The sequence below is a fragment of the Mangifera indica genome, chromosome 5, assembly GCF_011075055.1.
Source record: "Mangifera indica cultivar Alphonso chromosome 5, CATAS_Mindica_2.1, whole genome shotgun sequence".
In the NCBI taxonomy this organism is placed as follows: Eukaryota; Viridiplantae; Streptophyta; class Magnoliopsida; order Sapindales; family Anacardiaceae; genus Mangifera; species Mangifera indica.
Window position 1 is genome coordinate 3,152,383 of NC_058141.1, and position 20,008 is coordinate 3,172,390.

At 32.4% G+C, this 20,008-nt stretch overlaps 1 protein-coding gene across 1 annotated transcript; it reads left to right on the forward strand.

Annotated features, from left to right (window-relative positions):
* Positions 1 to 15,744: 15,744 nt before the first annotated feature.
* LOC123216719 (ankyrin repeat-containing protein At2g01680-like) lies at positions 15,745 to 19,715 on the forward strand. The gene is made up of 3 exons (XM_044637248.1): positions 15,745 to 16,578; positions 17,438 to 17,847; positions 18,495 to 19,715. The coding sequence occupies exons 1-3, from the start codon at positions 16,266 to 16,268 to the stop codon at positions 19,371 to 19,373; spliced, it is 1,602 nt and encodes a 533-aa protein (XP_044493183.1). The 5' UTR covers positions 15,745 to 16,265; the 3' UTR covers positions 19,374 to 19,715.
* Positions 19,716 to 20,008: the final 293 nt, after the last annotated feature.

The following is a 20,008-nucleotide window of genomic DNA, read 5'->3' on the forward strand; positions in this document are numbered from 1 at the left end:
TATATGAGTTCAACTAGGGACGTCTAGCGTACACCACCTCAACATCCATGGGAACGCATAAGGATCAACAAGGTCAATTCAATAGTATAACGTGTCCAGAGTCTCATATATCTAATACTGTAATATAATCATTTACGATATAAATAAATCAATTTATATTTTTGTCAATTAATATATATAAATAATAATATAAAAATTACCTGAAATGCGAAAGGAAATCTGTAAAGGTCGTATTTACGGATTTCAGGCATCTGTCTGAAATAGACATTCTCACTCACCTGTGACATAGACTCGTATGTCATCTGCCACATAGCAATAGGCTAGAGGTAGGAATTAAACCCGTCCAAATGATCAACTAATTGTAAGTAATCTGTGGACACCTTCTTTCGTCTATCATTCCCCAACAAAACAATGTGAAGAATATACAACGAGGCCATCTTGACAGCGTCAATATCGTCATCCCCCTATGGCCTCGACAAGCGAACACGCTCTATGTCATGATGCTGCACCTTCGGACAACCGTGAAAGTACGTATCCCTGATCCTATATCTGGAGGAGCGAGAAATATATGAAGAAACATCAGTCCATCGGCTAAACGAAAGCCCTGTCACCAACGTAAACTCAAACAGGCTAAATCTCACATCAACCTCGCTAACCCTAAAACAAAACTTGCCTCTGGCAAAAGGTGGATATAGTTGTCGTAGTAGAAATGCATGAACCAATATCCCAGGGAATTTGGTTTCAGGTAAACGAAGGAGATACCCGAAACATGTTCTCTCAAATAGTCGTAGCTGACCCAGGGTCAATGTAGAAGAAATCTGAGATAATGCAGTACGCTATGCACGACATATCGCATCTGCCCGGAAGTGTCTGCACTTGTCGGGGATTCACAGCTCGCTGTCAACCTGTCTTCTTTTGCAAAAAATATCTTGTAACAATTTTAAAAATTTGTTGAGACATTCATAAAAATAAATATGTAAACAAATGTATTTGTGGAAAAAACATAAAAAGATGAAAAATACCAAATAATCAAAAAGAAAATGACAAAACTTAACAAATAAGAATTGAAATTTGAGTTCTATACGTTCAAATACGCTAGAATATTAACAATCGAAAAATCGATCGAAAATAACATAATATGAATCAAGATATCCTGAAAGGACGAAAATAAAAAAAACGAAACTGAAATTTGAATTCTATACTTTGAAATACCTTAAAATGACGATAATCGAAAAATCGTTTGAAAATCTTAAAAATACGAATCGATATATCCTGGAATGGTGAAATTCGAAAAAATGGAACTGAAATTTGAATTCTATACTTTGAAATACCTTAAAAGTGACGATAATCAAAAAATTATTCGAAAATCTTGAAAATACAAATCGATATATCCTAAAATACTGAAATTTGAAAAAATGGAACTGAAATTTGAATTCTATACTTTGAAATACCTTAAAGTGACGATAATAAAAAAATCGTTCAAAAATCTTGAAAATACGAGTCGATATATCCTGAAATGGTGAAATTCAAAAAAACGGAACTGAAATTCGAAGTCTATACATTGAAATATCTTAAAGTGACGATAATCGAAAAATCGTTTGAAAATCTTGAAAATACGAATCGATATATCCTAAAATGGTGAAATTCGAAAAAAACATAACTGAAATTCAAATTCTATACTTTGAAATACCTTAAAGTGACGATAATCGAAAAATCGTTCAAAAATCTTAAAAATACGAATTGATATATTCTAAAATGGTGAAATTCGAAAAAACAGAACTGAAATTCGAATTTTATACTTTGAAATACCTTAAAGTGATGATAATCGAAAAATCATTCGAAAATCTTGAAAATACGAGTCAATATATCCTGAAATGATGAAATTCGAAAAAACAGAATTGAAATTCAAAGTCTATACGTTGAAATACCTTAAAGTGACGATAATCAAAAAATTGTTCAGAAATCCTGAAAATACGAATTGATATATCCTGAAATGGTGAAATTCGAAAAAACGAAACTGAAATTCGAATTCTATACGTTGAAATACCTTAAAGTGATGATAATCGAAAAATCTTTCGGAAATCTTGAAAATACGAATCGGTATATCTTGAAATGGTGAAATTCAAAAAAAAGGAATTGAAATTCGAATTCTATACGTTGAAATACCTTTTTAATGTTAATAATCGAAAAATTGATCAGAAATGAATCAATACGAGTCGATATATCCTGAAACAATAAAATTAGGAAAAACAGAACTGAAATTCGTATTCTAGAAGTTGAAATGGCGAAATCTTAATGAAAAACGAAAATGAAATTCAAAATCTATACGATAAAATACTATAGAATATGAATAATCGAAAAATAGTTAGATAATTTGAAAAGAAGACTCAATTTATCCTAACACGGGGAAAATCAAAAAAACGGATTTGAAATTCGAACTCTATCAGTTGAAATCCCTATAAATATCACTAACCGAAAAATCATTTGAAAATTTGAAAAAAACGAATCGATATATCATAAAAAGACAAAATACGAAAAAACGCAACTGAAATTCCAAAACACGAATCAATATATCCTATAAACGAAAAAATTGAAATATTAAGTTGAAATTACGTCATTACATCATAAAATGTGTCAAAAAGCACCAAAATTCGAAAAATCGAATCTCAAATTTGAAAATTACATATGGAAAAACCCTAAAACAGAAAAAACAGATATAAAATTCGAAAACTACATGATCAAAAACCCTAGATAATAAAATTCTCAATTTACCCCCTCATGAAAATTCCTTAATTGAAAAGGTCCACTGTTATATGACAAATTTCAAAAAAACCCATTGTGTTCTAACAAATCTCCTCCGGCTCCCCAATATTTTAAAAAAGCCACTTTACCCCCTAACCCATGGTCAATGTCTGCTGACCGTGGGATAAATCGTTTGCCGTGGGAAACGCTGTTCCCACGGTCGGACTGTCGATCCTTTCGACAGCCATTTCAGCCAAATTTTGGTCGTTTCAGCCTCCGATTTTCACATAAATCAAACTTACACGTTGTATAACACAAAACCCCTCAATCAATTCAACGAAAAACAACCAAGAATCAAAACATTTTAAGTATTGTTCAAACCGTAAACCCTAAAATTTCAGACCGAAAAATCTCAATCAAATCTCAATAATATGAGCAATAACTTGATCCAAACAAGATTACGGGAGATATACTAACCTTCTTTGCCATTTACGGTTGCCGGAAAACAAGAATATCAGCGGAAATGAGGTTCACCGTGGGAGAGTGGGAAGCTTTGGAATTTTCTATGAATTGCACAGTGAAATCTCAAATATTGTCGTGGGAAGAAATGAAATTTTGCTGTGTTTATATAGAGGGGCAGTTTCATAATTTCGTTTCAAACCCACGATCACGTGGGAAATTTCAGAAAAACCCGACGTGGGCTAAGGACTCTCCCTAACACCCCAATATTTTAAAAAAGTCACTCTACCCCCTAACCCACGGTCAATGTCTGCTGACTGTGGGATAAATTGTTTGACCGTGGGAAACACTGTTCCCACGGTCGGACTGCCGATCCTTTCAACAGACATTTTCGACTAAATTTTGGTTGTTTTGGCCTCCGATTTTCACATAAATCAAATCTACACATTGTATAACACAAAACCCCTTAATCAATTCAACGAAAACAACCAATCAAAACATTTTAAGCATTGTTCAAACCCTAAACCCTAAAATTTCAAACCAAAAAATCTCAATCAAATCTCAATAATATGAGCAATAACTTGCTCTAAACAAGATTACGGGAGATATACTAACCTTCTTTACCATTTACGGTTACCGAAAAGCAAGAAAATTGGCAGAAATGAGGTTCGACCGTGGGATGACTGTGGGAAAGGGGAAAGTTTGAATTTTCTTTGAATTTGCATAGTAAAATGACCGTGGGAAGTAATGAAATTTGCTGTGTTTATATATAGGGGCAGTTTCTTCATTTCACAAAACTTGGGCATTTTTGCTTAAACCTGAATTTTTTGGGCAATTTCGCTTAGACCCCCTTAATTTTGCCTTTTTTTAATAATTTCCCTCCATCCAATAATGTTTTTTACTACCAAGGTCTAATTTCATATATCCTTTTGTTATCACGTAATATGAAATATGTTAATGAATTTTACTTTTAGGAGCGTTTATTTTGATGTATAAAAAAATTAATTTGATAATTTATATTTTATTATTGACATTACTTTATATGATTATAAGGTAATAAAGATTTTTGCAATAAAATATTTTAGTAATCTTAATTTTATTATAATTATAATTATTAATTTTGTAAGATAAAAATATTCTCATTTTTAATTAATATAATAGCAAATATAAAAAATATTTTAAAATAATTATACATACAGTTATTAAAATAATATAATATACTAGTATTATTACCTCTAAGCAGCATAATAATTATTTATACTTAATAATATTTTAAATAATCTATTTTTAAGGTAATTTTTCAATTTTAGCAATAAATTAAATGCACTCATATAATCATCAAAGATCCTCCCTTAAAATTGATAAAAAGGGAAATTATATTAAATGTCTTAAATTAAGGGGCTCTAAGCAAAATTACCTTAAACAATTAGGATTAAGCAAAAATGCCCCCTTTTGTGAAATGACTAAACTGCCCCTATATATAAACCAAGAATTTTACATATTTTCTCCGTTATTTTCCCACGATTTTATTGTGCAAATTCAAAGAATTTTGCGTCTCCCATAGGCGAAGAGATTTCTATCGATTATCATGTTTTTCAGTGATCGAAAATGGCAGAGAATCAATTTATTATTAAGATTATTGAGATTTGAGAGAGAATTTGAGGTTTAAAATTTTAAGGTTCTGATTTTGAACAATGCATAAAATGTTTTAATTCTTGGTTGTTTTGGTTGAATTTTTTGAGAGGTTTTGTGTTATAGGATGGCCAAACGACTATTTCCCACCCAAGGTATGTTGCATTCCCAAGTTTCCCCCCTTTAACTTTGATAATCCCAAAATACCCACCCATGAGCAGTTAAAATTAATAGTAGTAAGGGTAAAATCATTATTTTTCTATAATATTAAAAATAAACTAAAATATAATCTATTGTTATCCCCCTAAACTTTAAAAACTAAAAGCTTCCACCAACCTAAGTTTTAAAAAATAACAGTTTTACCCTAGGTTTCGTTTCGAGATCTCCGGCTTCATTGTGGACGCCCTCTCCCTCTCGAAGCTTCCTCTCCCTTCGACGGTCTCTCTCTTCCCATTTGGATGTCCAATTGACATTGGAGGAGCGATGGAAGACAAAGAGCTTCGTCGAGCTTCGTCTTCCCAAACGAAGACGACAACTTCGGAAGGGAGAGACCGCCGTTAATTTTAACTGCTCATGGATGGGTATTTGGGATTATCAAAGTTAAAGGGGGAAAACTTGAGAATGCAGCATACCTTGGGTGGGAAATAGTCCTTTTGCCTTATAGGATATGTAGATTTGGTTTATATTGAAATTGGAGGTAGAAACGACGATTTTTGGGCCAAAAAAAAGGTTAGAATCACTGACGCTCTTGTTTGTGGGAACAGTGGATCCCATGGACAGGAGGAATTCTCCCACGGTCAGGAGAGATCGATGGTGGGTTGGGGGGAGAAGTAGCTTTTTTTGAAATATTAGGGAGCTAGGGGAGAAGGGGTAGTCCACTAGGGGTCTTTGTGAAATTTTATATGAAACTGTGGGCTAATGCATAAAAACCGTGGGTTAAGGGGAAATTTACTTTTTTTAAACTACATGTGCTCTAAGAGATTAAAAAATTGCTGAGGGAGCAAGGGATAAATATTAGACCTATTCCTAGTAGAAATTTTCTAAGGGGGTAAATTGATATTTTTCATATCTAAGGTTTTTTGACATGTAGTTTTCAAATTTTATATTTGTTTTTCCTATTTTAGAGTTTTTTGATATGTAGTTTTCTAATTTGACATTCGGTTTTTCATTTTTGTGTTTTTTTAGACACATTTTACTATGTAATGACTAAATTTTTGATCGATATTTCGATTTTTTTATTTATAGGATATATCGACTCGTATTTTTGAATTTCAGTTTCGTTTTTTTTTATTTTTACCATTTTTTGAATTTTTTCATTTTCAAATATATCAACTCGTATTTTTGGATTTTTGAATAATTTTTTGATTGTTGACATTTCAGGGTATTTTAACGTATAGAATTCGAATTTCAATTCCTTTTTTTCGATTTTTACTATTTTAGGATAAATCAACTCGTATTTTTTAGATTTTTGAATAATTTTTTTATTGTTAACATTTGAGGGTATTTCAACGTATAGAATTCGAATTTCAGTTCTTTTTTTTATTTTCGCCATTTTAGGTTAGATAGACTCATATTTTTCATATTTTCGAATGATTTTTTAATTATTGACATTCTAGGGTATTTTAATGTATAGAATTCAAATTCGAATTTCGTTTTTTTGTTTTCACTGTTTTAGGATATATCAACATGTATTTTCATATTTTTGAATGATTTTTCGATTATTGAAATTCTAAGGTATTTCAATGTATAGAATTTGAATTTCAGTTTTGTTTTTTTTATTTTCGTCGTTTTAGGATATATCGATTCGTATTTTTTATATTTTAAAATAATTTTTCTATTGTTGACATTCTAAGGTATTTCAACGTATAGAATTCGAATTTTAATTGCATTTTTTCTATTTTCATCATTTTTGGATAGATCGACTTGTATTTTTTAGATTTTTGATCGATTTTTCAATTGTTGGCATTCTAGGGTATTTTGACATATATAATTTGAATTTTGTTTCCTTTTTTTTCAATATTTGCCATTTTAGGATGTATCGGTTCGTGTTCTTCAGATTTCTAAGCGATTTTTGGATTATTAATATTTTAGGGTATTTCAGTGAGTAGAATTGAAATTTCAGTTTCATTTTTCAGATTTTTGTCATTTTTGTTTTGATTTTTTTCTATTTTTTATTTTTCAATATTTTTTTATTGGCCAAACGACTATTTCCCACCTAAGGTTTGATGTTTTCTCAAGTTTTCACCCTTTAACTATGGAAATACCAAACACCCACCCATAGCCGGTTAAATTTAATCAAACCCTAACGGTGGTAAGGGTAAAATCATCATTTTCTCTATAATATTAAAAATAAACTAAAATAGAATCAAATTTTGCCCCCCTAAACTTTAAAAACTAAAATTTTTCCCCAGCCTAAGTTTTAAAAAATGGCAATTTCACCTTAGGGTTTGGTTTTGAAATCTCCAGCTCCGTTGCCGACGACGTCTCCCTCCCAAAGAATCCTCTCCTTTCGATGATCCCTTTCCTCCTATTTGGAGGTCCGATCGACGTCGGAGACACCTTCGGAGATGAAGAACTTCATCGGGGAAGACGAAGACGATGGCTGGGAAGACGAAGAACTTCGTCTTCCCCGATGAAGTTCTTCGTCTTCCCCGATAAAGTTCTTCGTCTCCCAAGACGTCTTCGACGTTGATCGGACCTCCAAATAGGAGGAAAGGGATCGTCGAAAGGAGAGAATGCTTTGGGAGGGAGACGTCATCGGCAACAGAGCCGAAGAGGTCGCCAGAGATTTCAAAACCAAACCCTAGGGTGAAACTGCCATTTTTTTAAACTTAGGCTGAGAAAAAATTTTAGTTTTTAAAGTTTAGGGGGGCAAAAATAGATAAAATTTTCAGACATTAGGGTTTGATTAAATTTAACCAGTCATGGGTGGGTGTTTGGTGTTTCCATAGTTAAAGGGTGAAAACTTGAGAAAACATCAAACCTTGGGTGGGAAATAGTCGTTTGGCCTTTTTTATTTGTTATTTCTACATTTGTTTATATGTCTGTTTTTTATGAATGCCTTACAAAATTTTCAAATTTTTTGCAATGAATCCCTGACGAGTCGAGACACTTTCGGGCAGAGGATATATGTCGTGCATAGTACATTGCATTGTCCAAGATTAAGTCAACACTAACCCTAGATCAACTTCGACTGTTTGAGAGGATATGTTTTAGGAATCTCCTTTGTCTACCCGATATGAAATTTTTCAGAGTGTTGGTTCATGCATTTCTCTTATGATAGCTACATCGGTCTTCTGTCAGAGATGAGTTATAGTTTAAGGTTAACAGGGATGACAGGAGATTCAGCCTGTTTGAGTTTTCTTTGATGATAGAGTTATCCTTTAGCTGACTCACTGCTCTTTCATTGTATATTCTCTGCTCATCTGGACATAGGATCAAAGATACATACTTTTGAGGTTGTCTGAAGGTGCAGTATCACGGCATAGAGGGTGTTTTTTGGCTAGGCCATGGGGGGATGACGATATTGATGTCATCAAGATGACCTTACTATACTGTCTTTATATGGTGTTGTTAGGGAATGATCAACGAAAGAAAGTATCTGTCGAATACTTATAGTTGGTTGATCATCTCGATGGATTTAATTCTTATCCCTAGGGCATTACAATGTGGCAGATGAAGTACGAATCGATGTCACAAGCAAGTGACAGAGTCTGCTCCAGTCGAATGCCTGAAATATGTAAATATGACCTCTACGGATTTCCATTTGTATTTCAGGTAAATTTAAATTTATTGATTATATATTTTAATCGACAAAAATACAACTTCATTTATTTTAATCATTAATGGTTATATTGCAGTATTGGATATATGAGACGCTAGACACCTTGTATGATTGGGTTGATATGATTGATATCCATGCATCTCCATGAATGTTTAGGTGGCGTATACGAGACGTTCCTACTTGGAGTCATGTAAGCACTATTTTTACTAGTGATCAAGTATGTAATTGTTAATCATTGAGTCAATTGATTTATTAAATATTGCAATTATGTTGAGTTTTATATTCACCAGTTAAAAGTTTTATATATTTGTCAATAACTAACACAATTCAAGTTTTTTATATCATTTCAGCATATGGATTCTTTTTTGGCTATATTATGTTAGCACTAAGATGATCACCATGTGACTATTTCATAGCGTTGGATGACTGCCCACACTTTCTTCGTAAGACATGTTGAGATGGCCTTCAACAGTTGGTAGACCACACCGACAGAGAAGTATCGGTTTCTTGGGTTCTTCACGAAAATGGTTGAGGTAGATTATACCCCGGGATTATTTTACAAACCATGGGGGATGGTTGATATGGTATAGCATAATAGTATTTTCATTATAATTTACATTGAATTATAATATAATCTACACGTGTATCCATTCTAATTTCTCATTGTTTATAGGTTTTCATTCCTATAAACTTCAACTGCGCACATTGGATAACTCAAGTTATAGATTTCCGTGATTGATTGATTATGGTGTACAACCCTGAGATATTATGCTCATAGCATATAGGGTGTCTTGAACGACAGATGCCACCATACACGACATTCATACTGACATTATGTTACGCTTTTTTAAGTGTTTGGCATTGTCATAGAGCATAGATTTTTCTCGAGAGTTATCTACCTCTATACGTCTGCATTTAGCATCACAGTTGTATTTTCACTGTATCGAGTAAATCATGGATGTATATTTAGTTCGATCATTGTTTATTTATCGTTTTTCAAATATTGTTATGTATATATTTATTGTATGTGTGTATATGTATGATGTATTTTATCCATCATTATATATAAATATGCATTTGATTTCATTTTTTAAATAATTTTGTCACGGAAATAATTATATAAAACTAGAGTGATGTTATTAACTTTAAATTATGGTATTAGTGAAATACTCAAAAATGTTTTTAACATTAATATTATTATTGTTTATTTAATATAGTTCATGTTCAATGACATAATTTATTGATTTTTATAAGTTCAGTTTAATACACAGGTAAAACATACATTAATCAAATCAGGAAAAGTTAATTCTAATAATTGGAAGAATAATACTCATTTTAACAAATATGAAATGAAGAAATTATTTTCACTAAATTTATTACATCACATGTGAATACAATTACATATTTAAAATAATAATCAAATTACATCGATTACATATTATTTGAACAACAATCATGAATCGTATAATTAATACAACTAAACAAAAGTTTATTAAGATCTCGATCCTTTACCTTTTTTGAATGAACCCTCTGGAGCAGAGCTTGGGACTGGTGTTGGGTTTTTACATTGGGTTCGAACATGCCCTGGTTCCTTATAACGATTGCAAATCCTGAGTGTAACATTTTTCCCTTGTAAAGGACGTTGATTTCTATTGGAAGAGCGATCCAGACAACCACTATCAAGAACGAGGGGCAAGATAACTTTTTTTTTCTAGTGCATGCAACCATTCTAATTGGTTTCCAAGAGGATTGACAGGTTCCTCATATATTGCATAGTAAAACTCGGTGCAAAATAATGGATGAACCCATGCATTGATATTTATGAACCTCATGTGTCTTGCAACAGCAACGATATGCTTGCATGGAATATGTGAAAGTTGAAACTTTTTACACATACATGACATTTCATTGAAGTCCACAATGCTCATGTATCCACCAAAACCAATAGCCTAATACCAAATAAGTGTAATTGGCTGAACCTCTAAGCATGCAGACTTTGACAAACGACGACTGATCTTCCCCTCCGTCCAAGGGGTGATAAAGTTAGGGTATTCATCTGTAATTTAAAAAAATATTAACAACATATATGTTAATAACAAACATAAGGGAAGAAATACATGCTCAAATAAATAATTATTAACAATTGGGTATGTACTTGCATGGTTTCTCCTCTCGTAAAACCATCGCTATAAGATACCATGAATGAACTCAGCGAGCATTGTGATAAACAGACCCTGTGCATGTCTTACAAAGGAGTTAAATGATTCCGCAATATTAATTGTCATGATGTTGTATTGATGCCTCAAAAAATGTGTTATGCTCCATCACTCAAATTCGATCTCAGTTAGATAAGCCCTAGCTTGAGAGTTCATCACATCATAGCCTCAAAATTTGCTTTTGTATATGATTACGCGACTTTCCAATATGCACTCACAACCTACAAGGTAATAAATAATATGAGAACTTTATGATAAAAATTTATAAAAATGTTAAATAGAATAAAAATTTAATATCTGTTTAAACACGTTACCTTTGAGTCTCGTTTGTACTTCGCTCACATGTTATATAGAAGGTGATGACAACATCTATAGTGGACATCTGAAAAGACTTCGGCCATTAAAGAGTATATAACATGATATCGATTCGAGATTATCATCAATTCGGACATATCATGGATGCATTCTTTAATTTTCCTGAGAAATTAACACCACGTGTCATGATCTTTTTTTTACCTACACAGAAACCAATGGGGTATATCTGGTTATTACCATCGAGGCCCACCGCAAAAAATAAATGACCTAAATATTGACCTTTAAGGAAAATAACATCAATGCAAATAATAGGTCGAAGATATTCTCTAAATACACGAATGGAACATCCTAATGTTATGAAAAAAATACTTAAATTAATGGTCATTGTCCATTTCAATAGCGGTAACGATTTTCAGATTAGTACACTATAAATTATAGCAATAATCTGGTAAGAGTATAAATGATTATTTCGGTGAGCTTCTTAATGAATTCAAAGCCCAATTTTTGCCCGTTAAGCCTGTGAATATGAAATGTCAATTTTATACCATTTGGCAATGTCCACAATTATTTCTTTAGGCTGATAAATTCAATCAATTAATACAAACTTTGACCTTATTAATTGACCTAAAGCTCAGGCCCCAACTTGTCTGTGATATGACATTATTTGATCAACTGAACATTTGTAGGTTAGATTCATTTGACTGATTTAAAACATTGCATCGACTTTGGATTTGGTTGCAGATATATACCACTGATAGTTTTCAGCCTTGCATTTAATATTTCATCGCCCCCTGTTAGACTTTTTGACCCTATATTGAAATCCTTTCAGTAGGGCAAATTGCTTCATAGTATCTTTCAATTGTTCTTTATTATGAAAAATATCATCAAACTTTACAGCATTCTCCTCTCAGATCGATCTTGTACCACTTGATGATGTTGATGGCTATGAAGAAAAATTAGGAAGCCACTTAAACGGACCGATGGGGACATTGTCAAAAAATAGCCCAGAATAATTTTCACCACCCAAAATAGGATCTTCAAGCTGCAAATTGTTCATACCCTTGGTAACAAGTGGCTTATGCTCGAGCTCTGCCTCTTTAAAAAGAATATCAGTCATGCCATTTTCATCGAAGTCACCCCAGTGGGGAACCTTATCTTTCTCTCCATGAGCCCACGAGTTTGCAATATACAAGGCGTCATTACTAAAATCAATTAAGTTTTTCAAATCATATTCTTTTCTCACTTCACTAATTTCTTCTTCTTCTACTTCTTCTTCTTCTTCTTCTTCCTGTCCTTAAATAGGGGAACATGTAATAAAAATAGGAATACATTCCTATAAGTATTGAGGTATATCAATAAGATTTTAGACATCTTCATCATTTTGGATCTGTACGAGACAGTCGAACTCATTTTTTCTTAAGTTCATAGATAGTTGAAGGTAGTTTTTAATTGGATCAAGATCGCAAGACTCCTTCAAAAACTAAATAAATCCCTTAAATGTTGTTTCAGAGAGAATTTTAATCAATAGTTTAGATCCTCCAACATATTTCATTGTGTTGTCATCACTTTGAATCCATTCTCCTTGGTAACGAATCGATGTATAACCAGTCATTTTAATTATCGATCCTACAATGACATATTTTTGGAGAAAAATTATCATTTATAATAAAAAGTCCACAATAACTATTTAAAATAGTCTTACAATGATTAATATCAAAATAACTCTCATATTTTTTAATATCTTTTTAACCCTCTATAATTATTTGACTTTTCATTTAACACCCTTGTATGTTGTCTTGTATCAAAATGAATATATCTATTCTTAACATGTTATTTAAAACCTTCATATATTGTGTAATATCAAAATACCTTCAATATTTTTTTAACATTTTTTTATCCCCTATAATTATCTAACATTTCATTTAACACCCTTGTAAGTTGTATTATATCAAAATGTATCTATCTATTCCTAACATTTCATTTAAAATGTTCTTACAATGTTTAATATCAAAATATCCCTCATATTTTTTAACATTTCATCTAACCCACTCATAATTATCTAATATTTTATTTAATACCCTTGTATGTTGTCTTGTATCAAAATATACTTATCTATTCTTAACATGTTATTTAAATCTTTTATATATATTGTGTAATTTCAAAATGTCTCATATATTTTTCTAACATTTCATTTAACCTCTAAATTATTATCTAATATTCAAATACCCCATTTACATGATATATAAACTAGATTTAACAAATAAAATTAAATTTTGAGTTAAGATTCGTATAAATTTTTTTTTTTCACGAATTTATTTTTTTATTTGAATTCAAACATACAAACTTCTTCCTTCCGAACGGACCCATAGTAATTGATATTGAATAAAAATGAGAGTGAGAGTAAGTATTTGAGTAATATGAGAAGTGTATATAATAAGAGTGAGAGTGAGAATGAGAAGGTTTATATAGATGTGATAAAGGATAATTTTGGTATTTTAAAAAAAATTTAGGGCATTTTTCCTTAGGAATAGGAAAAATAGGCATTTTTGCTTAAGAATAGAAAAAATGGACATTTTTACTTAATAAAAGGGTAAAATGGGTATTTAATATAATTTCCCTGATAAAAAATTCTCTATAAAACTATTAAAATCCCTCCAATACATAAGTTTGAACCTAGAATATAATTCATATTAATTGATCTAATAACATATATAAAAATATTGTTATTTTATTTAGATGGTCTAATGAATGGTATTGAATTTTTTAAAGATAATATTATTGTAAATTGAGAAATACCTACCATTATTTTTTTCAATCAAGAGATTCTAACTTAATTTTTATGTTTGTAGAATAAGTAATAATAGGATGGGATTTGTTTCAAATCAAATTACTCAAATTTCAATCAAACAAATCAAGTTTCAAGTTAAAAATTGAATTTATTTTCGTAAAACGATTCGAATTCAAATTAATTTAAACATTTGAATTCAAGCTTATTTGGATTGGTTTTAGAATTAGATTATTTTCAAATTAAATTAAAATCTCAACTTCATACTTAAATAGTATCGAACCTTAACTAATAAGACATAATAATTTCAAAGTTAGATCAAATATTGACCCGGTAAAAAGGTTACTCTGAGTCAACAAACAATTGTAGCAGTGGTTGATTAAATAAGTATTAAAAATAATATTTTAAATAATTTTATCTATTTAATCATTAAATATTATTTGGACCATAATTAAAAGTAAATGACATTTTCCCACCCAAGTTTTGGTATAAAAACACGGGTTGGCATTAACAATATGTTTCTATCTAAATTATAACTTCGTTAATAGAAAAGATATCATAAAATATATAATTACCATAATACCCTTATAAGTTGACTTTTTTTTGTTTCATATGTTTAATAATATAAAATTATTTAGAGCAATGCTATGTGTACCCATTTTTGGTACACAATTCATGTACATAGTGATGTGTCATTATATAATTAGTTGATTTTAAAACATATGTCATCATATGATAAAGAAACATTTAATCACATGATAACACCTCATCTGTGTACACAAATTGTGTACCAAAAATGGGTATACATAGTTTTATTGAATTATTTAACTACTCAAAATTTATAATTAACTTGCCTAATTTATCCTGATAATTGATATATGAAGATGACAACTGAAAATAAAGGCAAATCTTGAATTATTTCATTAATCACAAGAGATTGAAAACCTGTATTAATTCTTGATGTTATAATGTTTACAAAAACTGCCAACAAAAATATTTGACTTCTATTATTAAGTAATAGTTTCAACTATACAACAATTTCTAGAAGCCTATACAACAAAAGTTTCAGCTTTACAAATCAACCCCTTATTAACAATGGTTTCAACCAAAACAAAAAAAAATGAAACTAATGAGTTAGTGTTTTTGAGATGAAATGTGAGTGACAAGAAATACTCAATCCGATCATAAAACAAGTACTTTCAATGTGTATAGAGTCAAGACAACCCAATCAACTTTTCCAGTAACTATCGAACCATAATCAAACTATAATCAAACTCCAATCAACCATAGATATATCAATCAATTCAATTTCATTCTAATTTCAATAATACAAAACTCAATTCAAACTCAATTAGCATCAATCAACAAATACGAACCAGACTTTACAAGAGCAACAAATGAAAGCTATAATTTTGGATGAAAAAGTGTTATTAAGATGAGTCATAGATAGAAAAGTGTTTTTCCACCAAACATTAGGTGGAAAAATGTTAATTAATCACTATGGTGGTGTTGCATGTTCATTTCGTAAAAATTAAATTTTAAAAAATAAACTTTCCCTTCAAATAAGTTAAATAAAATAGCAAAATTATATAGAGGTATTAAACTGTGATTGGATAAATTTAGACCAGTTCGCTCATGCTTCATCCCAATTCAAAACAATTAGTATCGACTGTAACTAGACAGGACTACTGGATCACAGTTATGGTTAAACCTGTCGGTCTGGCACTCAAGATGTTGATAAGATGTTTAGGACTTACTATAGTTATTTATAAACACGAAAATTCCAAATTCGTATGCATAACGTTTTACCAGAATTTGATGGTAGTCACCACTTACTAGGAACAGTGAAGCCTGCGAGAGAGCTCAATCAAAGTCTGTGCCTGGTCTTGCATTAGATTAGACAAATATTAGAGAAAAGAAAGGAACAGTGTGATGTCTTCTTTGTCTTTAGAAAATGAAGACAGAGAGGATAAAGTCTACTACCCCCACATGGTGTTTGCTGTCAAAAGAATATAGACCCCATTTTCTTAATCAAAATCTCCAAGAAATTATTAATATTGTGAAAAGAATCATAAAGAAAAAGGTTGCAAGAAAGATGCCTACAGACTTCTGTATTTTATGTTTAAGTCTCTTTCACATTTAGTCAAGTCTTCTCGTCGTTTAATTGCAAGAAGAGGAAGATTCAGAGGGAGAGGAGGAGAAAGACTTTAATAGCCAAGTGGGTTCTGTTTTTACTGTTCTTTTCTCGCATTTATGCAGAGGAAAACATGTTTGAGATGGGTGAGTACTGAGAACTGAGCTAGAATTCAACAATCTGAGCTGTTATGCTATCATGGACTCAAAGTCACTCAGGTTCATCACCCACCAATCTTTTTTCTCGGCCGTCCGATCCGGTGACCTTAAAGCCCTGAAAAGGATTATTGATGAGTTGACAAAAGTTGAGGCTCCTGATGGCTCTTCTTTGGTGTCTGATCTGATGGCTATGCAAAATGATGGTGGGGAGACTGTCCTCTATGTGGCTGCTGATCATAATTTTCAAGAGGTTTTCAGTTACTTGCTTAAATTTTGTGATGTTGATATTGTGAAGATCAGGTCCAAGTCTGATTTGGATGCCTTTCATGTTGCTGCTAAGAGGGGCCATCTGGGTATGTTTGATTGTGGTTCATCTTTTGTGTTGTTTGTTTTATTTTATTAATTCTTTTGCGGGGTGTTTTAACTGGATTGGTTTGATTGTCAAAATAATCGAAACAAAGACTAAATTTAAGTTGATTTAATCTCAAAATTATCGAGACAAAGACTAATATTTAAGCTGGTGTTCGGTTTTGTAATTGGGCTGTTTCTGAAGTAGCAGCTCTTGATTTGTTACCTTTTTTCATTTTATGGTAAGTTTGTTCTGATGGAGTGTCTGTGGCTGTTTTTAAAGTCCATTGAAGGAGATTCAAATGCTTTGGATTTGAGGATTTAGTGGATTATTGTGTCTTCGGGAGAACCACAACATCTTGTGTGTCATGAATATGTACAAAATACCTGAATTTGAACCTTCAAATCATGTGCCAAAGTTTGATTATATCTCTATAGTTAAAAGTTTGTTATACATTTTCCCAACTTATGGCTATGTCTATTTTGCTGTAATAAGGGTATTATAAAATTGGTGTGGCGGCGATCAAAACAAATCAATGATAATAGTTGTGAATTATTAACTGATTGACTAACTAATCCAGGGAGGTTCTAGTTTCATGGTATAGAATGTCTGCTGTAAGGAAGTCTTATTTGAAAGAACTGAACATTTATGATGTCATTTTGAATGGTTTTCTCCTTTTGTGCATACAAAACTTCTTTATCTTGAAAGTAGAGGTAAGAAATTAGTAATTTTTCTATACTGCTCTCAGAAGCCTTAAGGGGTCTCGAAAATTTAAAAATTTGCAGTGGTTAGCATGACTGATAGAGGTTTTGATGATAGTAGGTTTCTTAACTTGATATTGTCTTGACTTTTATTTTGTTTAGGAATTGTAAAGGAACTTTTGAGTGTTTGGCCTGAGCTTTGCAAGTCATGCGACTCCTCAAATACAAGTCCCCTTTATTCAGCAGCTGTGAAAGACCATTTAGATGTGGTTAAGGCTATCTTGGATGCTGATGTTAGTTGCATAAGAGCAGTTCGGAAAAATGGAAAAACTGCCTTGCACACGGCTGCTAGATATGGCCTTGTTGATATGGTGAAAACGCTGATATATCATGATCCTGGAATTGTCAGCATCAAAGACAAGAAAGGTCAAACTGCTCTCCATATGGCTGCAAAGGGTCAGTGTCCTTCAGTGGTAGAGGATATATTACATGCCGATCACTTGGTACTGACTGAGCGTGACAAGAAGGGTAATACAGCAGTTCATATAGCTACAAGGAAATGTCGTCCGCAGGTATGTTTCATTGATGAACTTCTTGTCATTAGTTATTTATCTAGCATTCTTCTGTTTAATTTATATGCTTTTGATACTTCCAGCACAATGTATATTTATATTCTTGCTTCTAACACCAAAAGACACATGATAACTTAACATTCCACAACCTTGAATTTCTGATTAATGAACTACCTACTTGATGGGGAATTTCTCGTCTCAGATTATTTCCCTTTATTGGCTCGAACACAACTGTTAGTGTTTAAATATGCACCAACAAGAAGTACACCGAATTAGGGAGATTTGGGTGCAAGATTATAAAAAGACATAGTATGCAAATAAAAGGCAAACAGTGTTGCTTCGTTGGTGCATATTTCCACACCAACAACATAGAGGGACACTTTTAGGCTAGAATGATAACATGAAAATGAGAGAACTTATTCTAGGTTATATTTGTTGAATTTCAAGTTTCCGTCACAAAACATAGTCCTCTGAATTTCATGTCTTTAATACATTAGGGTGTCTCTAGGATATTTAAAATCTGGAAACAGTGTAATTATGCATGCTTTTGTAGTTCCTTGAATAAAACTTATATTTAAGAAAAGCTGCCTTCTTGTGATTTCCACTGATGTTCATATTCCTGACATTTTGTTATCTATATATTTCAGATAATAAACCTATTGCTTAGTTATACATCGATCGATGTCAATTCCATTAATTACCAGCGAGAAACTGCAATGGATTTGGCTGACAAACTCCAATATGGAGAATCTTCATTGGAAATCAAGGAAGCTCTTGTGGAGGTTGGTGGCAAGCATGCAAGATACATTGGCCAAGTAGATGAAGCTATGGAACTTAAGAGGACTGTGAGTGATATTAAGCATGAAGTAAGCGTCCAACTCATACAAAATGAAAAAACCAATAGACGAGTTACTGGTATCGCCAAGGAACTAAAGAAGCTTCACCGGGAAGCTGTACAGAACACGACCAATTCTATTACAGTTGTTGCTACTCTCTTTGCCTCGATAGCTTTTGTGGCATTATTTAGTTTACCAGGTCAGTATATAAAGGATGAACCAGAAGCAGGGCAGGCTTACATTGCTGACAAAGTAGGCTTTCGTGTGTTTTGCCTCTTAAACGCGACATCCCTCTTCATCTCTCTGGCTGTTGTGGTGGTTCAGATCACTTTGGTGGCCTGGGACACGGGGGCTCAGAAGCAGGTTGTTTCAGTAGTTAACAAGCTAATGTGGGCTGCTTGCGCATGCACTTGTGGAGCATTTTTGTCGATAGCTTTTGTTGTTGTGGGGAAGGGACATTCCTGGATGGCTATCACCATAACCCTGATGGGAGCACCAATTCTTGTTGGGACGCTTGCTAGTATGTGCTACTTTGTTTTCCGACAACATTGTGGGTTCTTCCGCAACGACTCTCAGAGACGCATCAGAAGGGCAAGTGCAAGCAAGTCATTCTCATGGTCACTGTACTCGGCAAATATATCTGATGCTGATGAATATAACTCTGACCTTGAGAAGATTTATGCTCTATAAACAATAACAGAAGGCAGACTTCTGTGGTTTTATTTTTTCAGCTGCACAAGCTCGCGTTTGCTAGTGTTGCTCTACATAAAGCTAAGTGGTCAGTAGAATTTGAAGCACTACTCAACTAGGGTTGGTTTTCTATCCGAGCAGCTTGTTGAAGCTAAGGATTGAACTCATTTTTATGGAATGAGCTAAATTCGAACCAAGCTAAGGGTTGGTTTTCAATCTTAAATTAATCTCCGAAGGATTCTTTTGATTTTGAAATTGAGCCTATCTCAAGGAGGGCTTTATTGGGACTTTTGAATTCAATCCAAACCCTATAATCAATAAAATTATGGATTTGTGTAGCAAGAATTACTTTTACTTCCGATAAGCGGCTTGTTGATTGTCAGCACCTTCCAAACTCCTCCCCTTCTTTTGACCTAATTACTTGCCAACTGGGAGCACACGAATTAACAGTACCTTACCGGTGTTATGTTTAGTATCCTTACCGCTAAATATAACTCCCTGTAGATCATGAATGCAACCATCATCTCGAGAGTTGAAGATGGTTGTCAGTCAGTAACTTGAAGCTCTTAAACATTTTTTCAGCCTGTCTCCACCCACAATAAGATAAACAAAGAAGAAGCAGAAATGTATCAAAT

Excerpts from the sequence above, each read along its gene's own strand:
- LOC123216719 (XM_044637248.1), top strand. The coding sequence starts at position 16,266 with ATGGACTCAAAGTCACTCAGGTTCATCACCCACCAATCTTTTTTCTCG. Across the intron at positions 16,579-17,437 it reads TGCTAAGAGGGGCCATCTGG|GAATTGTAAAGGAACTTTTG; the intron begins GTATGTTTGATT and ends TATTTTGTTTAG. Across the intron at positions 17,848-18,494 it reads CAAGGAAATGTCGTCCGCAG|ATAATAAACCTATTGCTTAG; the intron begins GTATGTTTCATT and ends TATATATTTCAG.